We start from the raw sequence: 14852 nt of genomic DNA, 5'->3' as shown, positions 1-14852 counted from the left end.
CTTTCTTTTATTCTAACTTTCAAACACAAAAATCCAACTAACAAATAAAAATAAAAAAAAACCAAAAATAAAAAACAATTAAAATAGCAGGTGTTTGTTTGATTGATAAAAACAAAAAAATCAACTTATAAATCGACTATTTTTTTTTTTATATTTTTTTCTGTTTTGTTTGTTTGTTAAATAACTTTCTTCAAATTAATCGAATTTATAATAACATATTTTTGTTTAGATTGATAGATAGATAGATAGATAGAGAGATATAATATTTTAGTAGTTAGAAATTAAAGTAGTATCAACAACATTAGTAACAGTAATATTCAAGTTGGAAAGATTGAAAAGAGTTTAATCAAAAAAAAAAAACAACGATAATAACAATGTTGGATCTAATTGAATCACTTTTAATAGAATATGCACCAACAATTATAGTTGTAGTTCTCATTGTTGGAACCTATTTATATATGAATAGACCTCCACCTCCTCCTCCTATCAACAGAAAGATAAAGACACCAGCTGCCCCAAAGCCACCAAAAGTTCAAAAATCATCTTCAGAGGTATATAATAACTATATATTGAAATCGGTCGATTCAATCAAGTACTTACTTTACTTTTACATATATATCTCGGTTACATCTTTACCTATTTTTAGAAAGTTTTAAAGATATTCTTTGGAACACAAACTAGAACAGCAGAGGATTTCTCACGTGTCATTGAGAAGGAGGCAAAAAAGATTGGAATTCCATGTGAGGTTGTCGATCTGGAGACTTACGATCCAAATGATTTGTCCAGTGAGTACTTTGCAATGTTTTTGGTGGCGACCCACGGTGAGGGTGACCCCACTGACAATGCCAAGGAGTTCTACTTGTGGCTAACGAGCGAGGATCGTCCATCGACTTTGCTCGCCAATCCAGCGGTACCATTCACCGTTTTTGGTCTCGGAAACAAAACATACGAACACTACAATGCAGTCGCACGTGTATTCGACAGACGTCTCGAGGAACTCGGTGGTAAGCGAGTCTTTGAAAGAGGTGAAGGTGATGATGATGCCACCCTCGAAGAAGATTTCCTACACTGGAAGAAGAACATGTGGGTAACTGTTTGCGAATACCTCGGTTACGAACTAAAGTCATCTGAAGATGATAAATTGTATGTATTACTATATTACTTAAGTAATCAAAAATCAATCGATCGATTGCTTACCATCCTATATCAATCAAATATATAATATATAGTACACCAAGATTCAGAATGATTACACTTACAGAAGAGAATTACGATGTAAACAATTCTTACATTAGAGTTAATCCACCAAAGATTAAACCTAAACTTTCAAATAATGGCTCAGTGTATGTATTATCTTTAGATAGATTACTACGATTATTATTGTTTTATAATTGACTCATTTCATTTGTTGTTGTTGATACTCTACGATACATAGTATTTATGATATTAAAAATCCATATCTTGCTACTGTTGTTGAGAATAAAGAATTACATTCAAGTGAATCAGATAGATCTTGCAAGCATATAGAGTTTGATATTGGAGAGAATTTGAGTTATTTGGTTGGTGATCATCTTGGTATTTATCCAGTTAATGAGAGCGCCTTGGTCGAGCAGTTGCTTCTACGTTTGGGCGTTGACGGAGACACCAAGTTCGCCATGGTTCCACACGACAAGGCCGGTTCAGTGATTGAAGCTTCCGTCGGTCCAATGACAGTGCGTAAGGCATTGTCCGAGGTACTCGATATCACCAATCCACCACGTAAGTCAATTCTTCGTACTCTCGCCGAGTACACCCAAGTCGAGGAAGAGAAGAAGCGTTTGATTCGTTTGGCATCGGAGGAAGCCGCCGACGAATACAATGAGTTTATCAAGCACGATTTCCGTACGATCGGTGAGTTGCTTCAGAACTTCCCAGGTATCAATCCACCCATCTCACACTTCCTCGAGTTCATGCCACGTCTTCCCGCTCGTTACTACTCGATCTCCTCCAGTTTGAACGCCACACCAGGTCGTGTCACCATCACATCGGTGGTCGTCAACTTTAACACACCAACTGGACGTTTCCACAATGGTGTTTGCTCGACTTGGCTTGCCAACCTCAAGGTCGGTGATAAGGTGCCAATGTTTGTAAGAGAGTCTCACTTTAGATTACCATCACACTACACTTCGGCGGTTGCCAGCGACAAGCCAGCACCACCAATGATCATGGTCGGTCCAGGTACTGGTTTTGCACCATTCCGTGGTTTCCTCCAAGAGATTCAACACCGTCTCTCAACCAAACAGATCTCCGAACAATTCGACAATATTCTCTATTTCGGTTGTCGTGGTAGTAACATTGACTATCTCTACAAGGAGGAAATGGTAGTCTATCAACAATCTTCATCGTTGAAGACTCTCACTGTTGCATTCTCGAGAGAGACCGCCGAGAAGACCTACGTTCAACACAAGATGGCATCGGACAAAGAAAAGATCTGGTCACTCATTTCCAATGGTGGTTACTTCTATGTATGTGGTGACGCTCGAAGCATGGCAAAGAGCGTAAATCAAACACTCATTCAAATCATCAAAGAATACGGATCAAAAGACGACAACGCAGCTCAACAACTCATTGAAGATATGCAGAAATCCGGTAGATATTTACAAGATGTTTGGTTCTAAATGACTTCAGAATAAAAAAAAAAAGAAAAAGGTATCACATGATCTTGGATAGAGATATAAAACAATAATATTATTTAAAAAAAAAAAAAACAAAAGAAAAGAAAGTAATAATAATAAATCGAAAAATTGCAACTACTGTCAAACAAAAATAATAGATGTGTTTGTGTATAAGTGAAAGTCTAAAAATTAATATTAATTTGATTGTTTTTTTTTATACCTCTATGTTAATCTAATATATAAATATTAACATTAAAGTCTTTATTTTAATTGTGAATTGATCACTTGATACAAGGTATTTGGATTGATAGGCTTTGTTACATAGTCATCAACACCGGCCTCTATAAACTTTTCCTTATCTCCTTTCATTGCATGCGCTGTTACTGCTATTATTGGAGTGTGACCACCTTCTTGCTTCTCGCGTTCTCTAATTGCAGAGGTGGTTTCCAAACCATTGAGTACCGGCATCTGGATGTCCATCAATATACAATCGAATGGATTCTGTTTCTCGATTTCACTTTCATAGAGATCGAGTGCTTCCTTTCCATCGTTGGCAATCGAGACCTTGAAGCCACGCTTCGATAGCAGCTTTTGAATGAGACGCTGGTTCATCGTATTGTCTTCGGCAACCAATACTTTTCGCGGACTTCTATCTTCTTTGTGTTCGTATGTCGATGAACCACTATCACTACTGCTGTCGGATAGCCGCAGTTCTGTGAGAGAAGGAGACCAATTTGAAGAACCAAAACTCGGATATATTGGACTTGGCGTCGATAGATTCGAACTAGACTGACTGTCGTTTGAATCGTTGCTTGTCGACAGATTGAAATCCTTGCAGAGCTGCGGTGAAATGTATATGTCGTTTTTCGAACTGAAGAAACAGTTGTGGTTGGGTGATACCGATCGAGGCGAGATCGGTGGTGTAAAAAAGTGTGGTTGCGAGCTGAGTGGCGGTGTCGATAGAGGTGAGTGTTGATCGCATCGATTGATCTTGATTGTAAAATAAAAGGTTGAGCCTTTGTCGTGTTGACTGTCGAACCAAATGCTACCGTTGAAGAACTTTACTAGTTTGTGACAGATACTCAGTCCGATGCCAACGCCACCACGTGTGCGAGAGTAAGAGCCGTCCACCTGATAGAAACCATCGAATATGAACTTGCTCTTTTCCACTGGAACACCAATACCGTTGTCTTGAATCGAGAATCGCAGTGATAGCAATGAATCGTTGTTGTTGTTGGTGTCATCTACAACCTGAATGACTTTGATGAGAATCTGCTTACTTGCATTTTTTTGATTGGAAAACTTGATTGCATTATCTAAAATATTCGCTAGGATTTGCTTCAATCGATTTTGATCACCAAATAGCTGATTTGGAATGGAAGGATCGATTTGACATTTCAGTATGATGTGCTGCTCTAAGATTCTAGGATAGAAAATCTTTAGCACCGATTTGATGGTCTCTCTAAGTTTAAATGGATATCTTCTTAGAATTGTATGACCTTCTAGCGAAGTAAAATCTAAATAACACACATACACACACACATATCGATTAGTAAAAGTAGATTAGTAGCGATCAGTAATCGAGTAGTACTACATACCTAAAATTTGATATAATAAATGTAATAGGATTTTTGATGATTCGACTACATCGGTTAACATTTCTTTAATGTTAGGTGGTGCAACATCGAGAGCTAATCCACTCATGCCAACGATAGAGTTCATCGGACTGAGAAGTTCATGACTTATATTAGCAAGAAATTCATTTTTAATTTGATTAGCTTCTTGTGATCCTTTGATTGCAGTACGTAGTTCTTCTTCGTTTGCTTTGATATCTGATATATCATGTAATACAACCACTGCACCTATAATAGTACCGTCACTCGATACTATTTCTTGACCACTAACTAATACTGTATATTCTGTGGAATTCTGTTGATTATTATTTTTGTTTTTAAATTTCGAGTTTTTATCAGAGTCACTCGAAACACTACTATTTTCACTACTATCTTCACTGATATTATTATTATTATTATTATTATTATTATTATTGTTGTTGTTGGTGTTATTATTATTATTATTTTGAGGAACTAATATTAATTCTCTATCTTGAATAGATTCTCCAGATAAAACTCTAAGAATTGGAATATCTTCTTTTGGTAGCATTTCTTTGCTTGATGGAACTCGATAGCATGGATGAATGGAATCTAAGAGATGATCTTTGTCAACACCTTCCTTTAGCTCCACTCCGTGTAAGCGTTGTGCAGACTTGTTAAAGTGAGTGATGACACCTTCCGAATTACATGCAACAATGCCAGCCTTCAAGCAACCTATCAGTGCATTGACAAACTTTCTTTCTTGTTCGAGCTTCTCCTTGGCCGCTTGAATCTCTGAGATGTCTTGGGTGGTACCAAAAACTCGGATTGGAGATCCAGTGGTCGGATCGAACTCCACTTCGCATCGGACATGAACGTGTTTCGAAATGTTCTTCACGTAGTGAGAGTATTCGAAAAACGATTGTTTCGACTCGACTGCCTTCTTCAGCACTGACATCCAATCGTCGAGAAATCCTTTGCTCATCATCTCGGTGAATGTATGTTGATAGTCCCACTCTGAACACTGGCCGAGTCCCATGATTCGATAGAACTGCTTTGACGCCTTGGTGACATTGTTCCTGAGATCCAATTCCCAGCTACCCATGTTACCAATTTCCTGTGCCTCTTGAAGACGTCTTTCATTCTCCTTGACGGTGAGATTATATAGCTTGATGTCGTGAATGTTGTTCTGGTTGATGACCACCACTCGCTTTGCCGTGACCGGATCACGAGTGGTTCTCGCGTCTACGTGGTGCCAGAAATCACCGAGTTTAGTTTTCATTTTAAACTCTCCTTGATATATATTATTGTTATTGAGATGTTTCAGAATGGATTCCGCATCGTTGGGATCAGAAAAAATACTGGATAATGTACAACAATTTCCAAATGCCTCGATAGCAGATGGATTGTGAATGAGAAGCTGTCCCTCCAACTCAAAGAGTGAGATCATAACAGGAGTATGTCTGATCGCTTCAACTGAACGAAGCAGCTCTTTATTGGAATCGACTTCTGCCTCCTTGATGTATTGCGCTTCGACAAGCATCAACATTCTCTCGTTTATTTCAATTGGCCATTGGGATAGTGCCAACTCTGTGAAATATTGCTCCGCTTCCAGACGGGTGACCTTGATTCCAGAGCAGGTGATGACCACTGGCATGGGATGCAGACCTCCCGGATAGAACGTCCACTGTTCGGTCCTTCGCTTGCCTTCTTCAAAATCGGCTTTGTATGTACCAAGTCGCAACTCTGTCGCTAGCGACATATCACTCTTAAAGTCACGAGTAATGAGTGCCGCCACTGATTCGGCATTCCAGAGTTCTGCTGACTTTGTATTTCCCCAAACCAATGACTTATTATCGATATCGAAAATCCAAACTGGTGTTGTCAGTTGATTTAATATCTTTAAATAAAACATGATCTAAAAAAAAAAAAACCAGTTTTATAAAAAGTTTTTTTTTTTTTTTTTTTTTTAATTATTGGTATATTAATTAATTTAATATATAAAAAGTAATAAATAAATATATATATATATAAATAATAATATATAAATTTTTAATTCTAATTTTAATTTTTTTTTTTTTAATTATACAAAAATACAAATATTAATGATAATTATTATAATAAACATATAAATAAATATAAATTGATAGATAATTTAAGAAACTTTGTTTTTTAAAAAAGTTCATAATATATGACAAGATTAAGGACAGTTTATAAAAAGAATATATTTTTGTAGGTTGAAAGTTGAGTATATGTAGTAATATTTTTTGAGGAGATTGATGAACTTTATCAATGAGGAAGTTTCAAACCTAAAACAAACTAAGCCAAAAAAAGGGTTATCTTAATTAATTTCCACACTAAATTTGATTGGTACTCTAATAAAATTAATATTAGTTTCAAAAATTCTAGTTCTTTTTTATTTTTTATTTTTATTTGATTAAAACTAATTACCTTTTTGGTATATATAAATTTATTAAACCAATTTATTATTATTACAAGTTATTATTATTTTTTATTATTATTATTATTATTATTATTATTATTTAATTAATTATTATTTTTTTATTCCTAAGAAATGAAATATTAAGTTTGATTTTTGTTTTTTACAATTTTAATTTATATGAAATAATAATTTTTGTTCTATTTAACTGAATATTATATTAACTACTCTTTATAATCATAAATATTATTAATCTATAACAAACATATTTTAAAATATCTTTTTTTCTTTTGTTTCTTTTTGTAGTTTCAAAACTGTGTGTCTAAAAGAAGTGTTTTTTAAAAATTAGTTTTTCGAATATATTATTAGATGTGTAAATATTGTTTAATAAATATACAAATATATATTGGATGTAATAATAGTGGGATAGTTAAATAGTGTTTACAATCGTGATAGTGAAGATAGTTTGATAGATTGTTAATTAGGCGTACTGTTTTAGATGATCTTCAACTGAAGAATTGAAACTATGTTTGCATCTAACTGTCTATGTTGTGGGAATGTCGTGATAACAATGAAGGAAATTGGGGTGTGGAGTAGTTGATTCAAGTGTTGATCTAGTGGTGATGTTTTTAGTTTTGTGTTGTTAATTTGTTTTTAAACAAACTAAATGTTTTAAAAGAAACCAATAAACCGTGTATTTTAAATAGAATCAAAATTTAAAATTAATAATTATTGTTTGTTTATTCTGTAGTAACAGTGAAGAGATGTTGTGTGTTGTGTGTGTGTTTTGTGTGTGTGTTTGTCGGTGAGTGGAAAAATGAAATTGTGGTGGTGGTTTTGAGTCCCAGGGACCAAGGGTTAAATTGATTGAAATTCAATTAAAAACTTTAAAATAGATAATGATTTTTGTTTACAGATACTGATATATATATTATAATAATAAAATAAATAAAATTTTAAAAAGATTTAAAAAAAAAAAAAAGAATTATTTCTTATAATTTAATTTGTATTATATATTTACTTTTTGTGTTGTTAAAAAAAAAAAAAAAAAAAAGTTGGTTATAATTTGGTAAATATCAGATGAATTTCAATTCATCTAATTGTGGGGTGGATAATTAATACAATAAATACTTGAAATGATTTTGGTTTTTGTTTTTATCAAAAAACAAAAGTTTGATATTTTTTGTTTTTAACCATCTATATAGAGAAAAACTTATTATGTTTTTAGGGTGGTTGGAAATGTGGTCAGGGACTTAAACTGAGTCAACACAATGCTATTTCTATTAAGGACACTTGTCTCTTTGATATAAATTAATTTACAACAAGTTTTTTTCAAGTAAAAAAAATAACTAAAAAAAAATAAAAATAATTACAATTAATTAATATATATAAAACAATATTATGTATAAGTAGTAGGTGAAGTATATATTGACACTCCTGATGAATTTCTATTGTTTTTGTTTTTTTCAGGTGGTTTGTTTTGTTTGTTTTTTTCAGATGAATTAATGGTGTTATTCAAATTCTGTAGTAAGAAACTTGTAAGGCAGATTATGGATTATGAGTTTAGGAGGGGGAGGTTGTCAAAAGACAAAACATCTTTTAAAAAAAACAAAATTATGTTCAACACGAATACTCAGTTTTTTTTTTTTGATTATTCTGGAATTTTGAACCCTCCTTCACATTGGATCCAAAGAATTTGATTGGTCAAAACCAATTTTTTCAATTTTTGTGGGGCAGACAAACCAAAAGAAATTTCAAATTTTTTAAATTTATTAAAAATTTAGATTCATTCTTTATAGACGCTATCGCGATTGATACCCCAACTTTCTTGTCGGAAAATTCTGAAATAAAATTTTAGTACTTGTCAATATGGTCGGTAATAGATTTTATGTTTGAACAAATGACATTGTGAATTGTTTCCTATTCTCGTAATGGAATTCCTCTTATATTATACTCTATGGACCCTTAAATGGATTAGATGATGACTATGATGTTTGCATATGCAACAATATTTTGATGATATTCCAATTTTTTTGGAAATGTTCAGGTGGTTGCGGAGAAATTTATCTAAAATGAATATTATTGGGGGTGTAAATTAAACAAGAGTCTAAAAATAATAATGATTGTACGAATAGTGGAGCTTTTAGAAATGATATGTTTTATTGTCGGGAGACGAATTGTAAACCGTGTGAAGATGTGGTGTTTTTTCAAAACTTAAAGAAGACAGATATCTCCAACCAATAATATTCCGGTTTACTATTTTTGATTTTTAAATTTTTAAAAAAAAAACCAACGGATAAAAATATTAATTTTTTTCTTTTTCCCTATTTTTTTTTGGTATTAGATTCAATGGTTTACCTTTTTGATTTAATTTTTATTATATTAATATTTTTTTTTCGAATGATAATAAAAACATTTGGTAATCAATATTTCTAAATATAATAACTTGTAGATGTAACCAGGTTTATCTTCTGAGTACGTAAAAGTTTAAACACAAATTTTTTTTTTAGAATGTTGATGGTGAGGGTTGGTTAGTGTATTTGGGGAAAACCATAGATTGTTTTTAGAGGTATAAATAAAATAATGATAAAATCCAGGATTTTATTCGTTTTTTTTTGTTTTTGTTTAGTGTGGGTGGTAAGGGGAACACAACACCTGGGAAATATTGAGCAAACTACCACGTGAGAATGGATTATAGTATTCTGAGCCTTCGCTGTTGCTCTTGTTGTTGTCAGCCCCTTTGTCAGTACCATTTTGACTATTATTTTCACTATCAACTTTTGTACTTGTTGATTTCAACTTGAAGATTTCCTTGTTGTGCTCGCGAGTGGTCTCATTCATTAGTAAGAGATGTACATGAAATCCAAATAGACCAATCACAGGAAATGATACCAGGAAACTAATAATGACTAAAGCCAATGAAATAGGTTGTCGCTCGATGACTTTCCAATAATCACCCTCGCCATTGGACATATCCTGTGAATTACTATTGTCATCATGACTACTATTGTCACTGCCGCTGCTGCTGCCACCAACTGCTTTACTATCCAATACCAAATGATATATCGAAGTTGAAAATACCAAAAGAATTAAAATTGACAAGTTTAATAAAAAGTAAATAAAATATTTATAATTTCTTAGACCAACACAATTTCCTAGCCAAGGACCTGTTGTTTTTTGAACAATTAATATAAAACTTTAAACATTTAATATATCTTTTAATTCTATTTATATATTTACAATGATGATCAAATTTAAATACACAATGGCCACATATTTTACAATGAGATGCTCTCGGAGGTTTTGAAATTTTACAAGTTTCTAGAGAATTATATAATTCATTAGTATTGTAATATCACTTGATAGCTGATGGTTTCCAAACTTACTACAAAAATTTGTTGTGAATTGGTATGATATTTGTTTACCATACTTTGAATCGATGTTGTTTGGGAAGTGTTTTAATGAAATGGAATCGTTATTGTTGCTATTATCGTCGATATCGGAATCAGAGTCTGAATCACTATTTGAATCTGAATCAGAGTCTGTCGAATTTGAATCTTTATCTTTTTCGTTTCTTGGTTGTTCTTCTGGTCTGTCTGTCTGTTTGCTTTCGGAATCAAAAGAGGTTGAGATTTCGCCATTTTCCAATTGAATTTCTGTATTCGATGCTTTTTGAATGGCACCTGGGTTCATCATTGCCGCCAAAAGGAATGTAGCTACTGTCATCACTGTGAAATAACTAAATACAGCACCCATACCAATACCAAATGTTTTATTATGCTCAATGAAATATGGAAATCTAATCAATTTACCAAATGTTAATTAATCGGTGAAGAGTTATTCTTTATTCTCTATATTTTTCTATACTTTACACTTTAAAATAATATAAAAAACAAGGTACAACTATTAACAATAAAGTAATAGTTGTTGATACTTTAAATTTTATCATTTTTCTAATTTCTATTAAATAAATAAAAATATAATATTCTATTGATTATTTGATTACATGTAAAGAAAAATCTTATTTTATAGTCTATAGTAGATGAATGTATGTATGAATAATATTTTTAAATGTGTGTGATATTAAGGATGTTCTCAGCGAAAAAGAAGAATTAGTAAATGGGGTAGATCAGTTGAAACCAAGAATCAAAAAAATTGTTTGAAAAAAAAAAATAATCGTAATGAAAAATCGATTTTCAAAAAACATCAAAAATCATAAAAAAAAACCATTCATGCAAAAAATCTAAATCTAATTTTTAGATTTATCTGTGTTTTTAATGAAAGTTGTGTTGAGAAACCAATCAAAGTCTTTTTGCAATCGCAACAGAGATTGAAGATGAGATTAAATAACCATCGCGATCGGGTCACAATTTTTTGTTGGTATATTAAAGTTCACTGATCAGATTGATGTATAAACCTATTATTATTATTACCATTATTATTATTTATTACTGGTTGTCAAGAAACTTGAGAAATGTTTTATAAGATCACATTACTGTAATGAAGTGAAGTTATTTTTTTATTTTTTTATTTTTTTATTTTTAATTATTTCGAACTTTAAAAAAAAAAAAAAATTAAATCTGTATCGTTAGTTTCATTAATACGAGATAAATATGTCTGAAGATATTTCTCTTACTAAAAGTTCAGACATATACGAGATAAATATGTCTGAAGATATTTCTCTTACTAAAAGTTCAGACATATACGAGATAAACAATAATGAAAATGACAATGATAATAATAATAAAAATACAAATGATTTAAAAGATAAAAAGAAAGAAAAAAGAGAAAAGAAAAGAAAAGAGAGAGTAAAGATTGATCATAGTATTCCATTGAAGGAGAAACCAACAGATGAAGACTTGGCACAACATAATGGATGCCAGTTCTGGATGGTCGTAAAATCAAAACATCGTGCATACTTTTGTCCGATTCCAAAGACAAAAAACTCTATGTTTTGTACACATCATCGACCTTTAGAGGAATGTGAAGACGAGTCAGATCCATTAAAGAAACGTGTAAGATGTCCTTTGAATCCAGCTCAGTAAGTAACAAATTTCATATATATAATTTTTTTTTAACTAAAAAAATTAATATTTTATTCAATCAAGCATTGTTTATGAACATAAACTAAAGAAACATCTAAAGGGTTGTCCTAATTCGAAGGATACACAATCGAATGCACATATTTCAAGTTCAAAGAAACAGGTATACTACAATGAGAACATCAATGGAATGCCACCTTCATTCAATGTCAAACCACTTTCACATGTATCAACTGCTCATCTTCATGCAATTGCAAACAAACTAGATAGTTTATTTACCGAGCTATTCCCATTTGGTATAAAGATAGCTGAATATCAACATTCTTCATTTGACAAGATTGTTGCATCTAAGTAAGTAACAACAACAGCAATTTGATTCTGGCCATTAGCTAATAGTATTAATCATTTCAAACAACTATAAAGTGTAAACTCTGAAAGAAAGTTAAAACATATACAACAAGAATCATCTATTATAACATTGTTGGAGAATGAACAATTGCTGGGAAAAGATAATATCTATTTAGAGTTTGGTGCTGGTACAGGTAAGCTTGGATATCATGTCTTCCAAGCACTCGAAAACAAATCGGGGCATATCATGATCGATCGTATGAAATTCAAATCACTGAAGAGATCAGACAGACAGATAAAGAACGAAGCAGGCTGCAAGTACTTTGATAGATTCCTCATTGACATCAGACACCTCGACCTCGCTAAAGTAGAGCAACTCGAACAATCAAAGTTTGTAATCATTAGTAAGCATCTGTGTGGATGTGCAACCGATCTCACTCTCAAATGTCTATCGAATGCTCTACACAATAACACCAAACTACAACCAAACTTCAATGGTATTGGTATTGCTACATGTTGTCATCATTTATGTACATTAGATACATATATAAGTAAGTTTTTTATTGTGAGTCGTTCTTTTCAATGCCAACATTAATCAAACTATTATTTTTATAAACCAAGATCCATCATTTATATCTGATAGATGTAAGCTGACAGCTGATGAATTCCAATTGATGTGTTCTATTACCAGTTGGGCAACTATCAATGAGAAACAACAACAACACCAACAATCAAGCCAAGACAAAGATAAGGATGAAAATGTTAATAACAAGAGAATGAAACTAGAGAATGATAGCAAAGAGAGTGACTCGGAAGATGAGGATGATAACAAGAAATTGAAAGAGGAACAAGATGGTATCAACAACAAAGTGATCAATGATTTGGTAAACTATGATAGTGTTTTTGAAATACTTAGAAAAGAGGATCTCGGTTACAAAGCAAAGAGAATATTGGACTATGGTAGATATCTATATCTTAAAGACACACTTTCTCTTCAGCCCACAATGCAAGTCTATACATCACATTCCAAAGAGAATATGTTTTTGTCAACTACTTCTTCATTTACAACAAATATATAAGATAGATAGATATTGAATAAGTTAAATAATGCTCTTATTATTTTTAATAAAAAAAATAATAATAATCAATGTCAAGTGAATTTTATTGAAGAGAAACTATTTGTTTTCTTTAATGGCTTGTACATTTTATATTATAACCACCTGGTTGTGTTATGGAGAGTATGATGTAGTTATAAAATTTGTAGGAAGTGGACTTTGAAATCTTTGACTTTGACTTTCGATTTGACTGTGTAACCTTGGTCTTTTTGGTCTTTGATAACAAGTTTTTTTTCCGTCTCCTGTTTCACCTCCTTCTCCTCCTCCTCTTGCTCTTTCTTTGGTTGAGTGCAGCCTTTAAAGAGCCCATGTTCGTTCATCATGTGGTTCAACAATTTAGTTGTTTCATCTTCTCCTATACAGATCTTGAGTGTGCACAAACATATCTTACAGCAAGCACCTTGGACCAATTCGCTATTGACTTTTCTATATCGGAAATCGAAATTCTCCGATATAGGCTCTAATTGTGGGCGAATTGTTCTACTTATCTAAACCATTTTATTTCTTTTTAAAAACCCAAAATTTGAATTTTATTAAGAATTTGTTTATTTTCTAATATTTAATTTTATTTATTGAGATACTAACTCTAATTTTTTGAATTTCGAAAAATGATAAAATTGTCTTTATTAGACACAAAATTATTTAATTTTTTCAAATTTGAAACAAATAAGTATTTTTTTTATTTTTCAGCTATTTGTGTTTTCTTTTATTATAATGATCTATCTTGTAGAAGACGACTGATACAGATTAGGTTTTTGATATCAAATCTAAAAGATGAGATTAAAGAAAAAATTTAAATTATTGGGAATGATGCTATACAAAGTTGGAATGTATCACTAAAGTAGAACATGAAGAAAAATATAAAGTTTATTAAAGATAAATTACTTGTTTTCTTTAACAATTTGCTTGATATCAACACCGTCAATCTTGAGATTATAATTACCTGATCCATGCATGGCTAAGTTGAAGTAAAAGTTGAAGGTAGGGGAAGTTGACTTGTTTGGCTTGGTCTTTGAACACGACTTGATATTCTTGATTTTTGAAGATGAATTGGTCTTTGACTGTGACTTGGTCTTCTTGGCCTTTTTACCTGGTTTAATCTTCTTGATATTCGGTGAAAAATATTGTACTTCTTCTTCTTCCTCCTCCTCTTGTTCTGGTTGTGTACAGCCTCTAAAGGACCCATGTTTGTTCATCATGTGGTTCAACAATTTAGTTGTTTCTCTTTTACCATAACGGACAACCACCATGTATTGACACATTTCACAACAAGCCACTTGTACTGATTCTCTATTAACTACTCTATAGTGGACACTGTAGTTGTCCCATATACGCTCTATAGGGGGCGAATTGTTCTACTGGGCTTTACCATTTCCTTTTTAAAAAAAACAAAATTAAAAAACAAATAAATTTTAATTGATTTTATAGATACTAACTCTAGTTTTGTTGGAAATCAGAAAAATGATATTTTTTTTACAACCTTGTAAATAAACCCATCTATTTTATTTTATCTTTATCTATTTTTTTTTTTTTTGACTCAGTTAATTTTTTTAATCATTTATTTTTTATAAAAACAAACACTACAATACAATTTTTTTAATATCTGATAATACAAGTTTTTTTTTTTTTTATCTTAGATATCGTCTTCATCATTGTCAAGT

General features: G+C 31.8%; 4 protein-coding genes across 4 annotated transcripts; 2 read left to right on the top strand and 2 right to left on the bottom strand.

Moving 5' to 3' along the window:
- Positions 1-374: 374 nt before the first annotated feature.
- Positions 375-2657, top strand: redB (diflavin oxidoreductase; the record flags this gene model as incomplete). Its single annotated transcript, XM_020574468.1, has 4 exons — positions 375-551; positions 647-1143; positions 1230-1343; positions 1436-2657. The coding sequence occupies 4 exons, from the start codon at positions 375-377 to the stop codon at positions 2655-2657; spliced, it is 2010 nt and encodes a 669-aa protein (XP_020435613.1).
- A 211-nt stretch (positions 2658-2868) lies between these two features.
- Positions 2869-10635, bottom strand: dhkI-1 (histidine kinase; the record flags this gene model as incomplete). The annotated part of the gene is made up of 8 exons (XM_020574467.1): positions 2869-2886; positions 2976-4156; positions 4253-5539; positions 5609-6164; positions 7957-7985; positions 9365-9853; positions 10073-10485; positions 10598-10635. 8 exons carry the CDS (start codon positions 10633-10635, stop codon positions 2869-2871), a joined length of 4011 nt encoding a protein of 1336 aa, XP_020435612.1.
- A 664-nt stretch (positions 10636-11299) lies between these two features.
- On the top strand, positions 11300-13155 carry PPL_03536 (TRM13 family class I SAM-dependent methyltransferase; the record flags this gene model as incomplete). The annotated part of the gene is made up of 4 exons (XM_020574466.1): positions 11300-11727; positions 11795-12079; positions 12152-12627; positions 12698-13155. The coding sequence occupies 4 exons, from the start codon at positions 11300-11302 to the stop codon at positions 13153-13155; spliced, it is 1647 nt and encodes a 548-aa protein (XP_020435611.1).
- Positions 13156-13305: 150 nt separating this feature from the next.
- Positions 13306-14453, bottom strand: PPL_03535 (uncharacterized protein; the record flags this gene model as incomplete). Its single annotated transcript, XM_020574465.1, has 3 exons — positions 13306-13486; positions 14077-14149; positions 14282-14453. 3 exons carry the CDS (start codon positions 14451-14453, stop codon positions 13306-13308), a joined length of 426 nt encoding a protein of 141 aa, XP_020435610.1.
- Positions 14454-14852: the final 399 nt, after the last annotated feature.

Source organism: Heterostelium album (assembly GCF_000004825.1).
Source record: "Heterostelium album PN500 unplaced genomic scaffold PPL_contig5, whole genome shotgun sequence".
NCBI lineage: Eukaryota > Evosea > Eumycetozoa > Acytosteliales > Acytosteliaceae > Heterostelium > Heterostelium album.
This window is presented reverse-complemented; position numbering and strand designations above follow the sequence as displayed.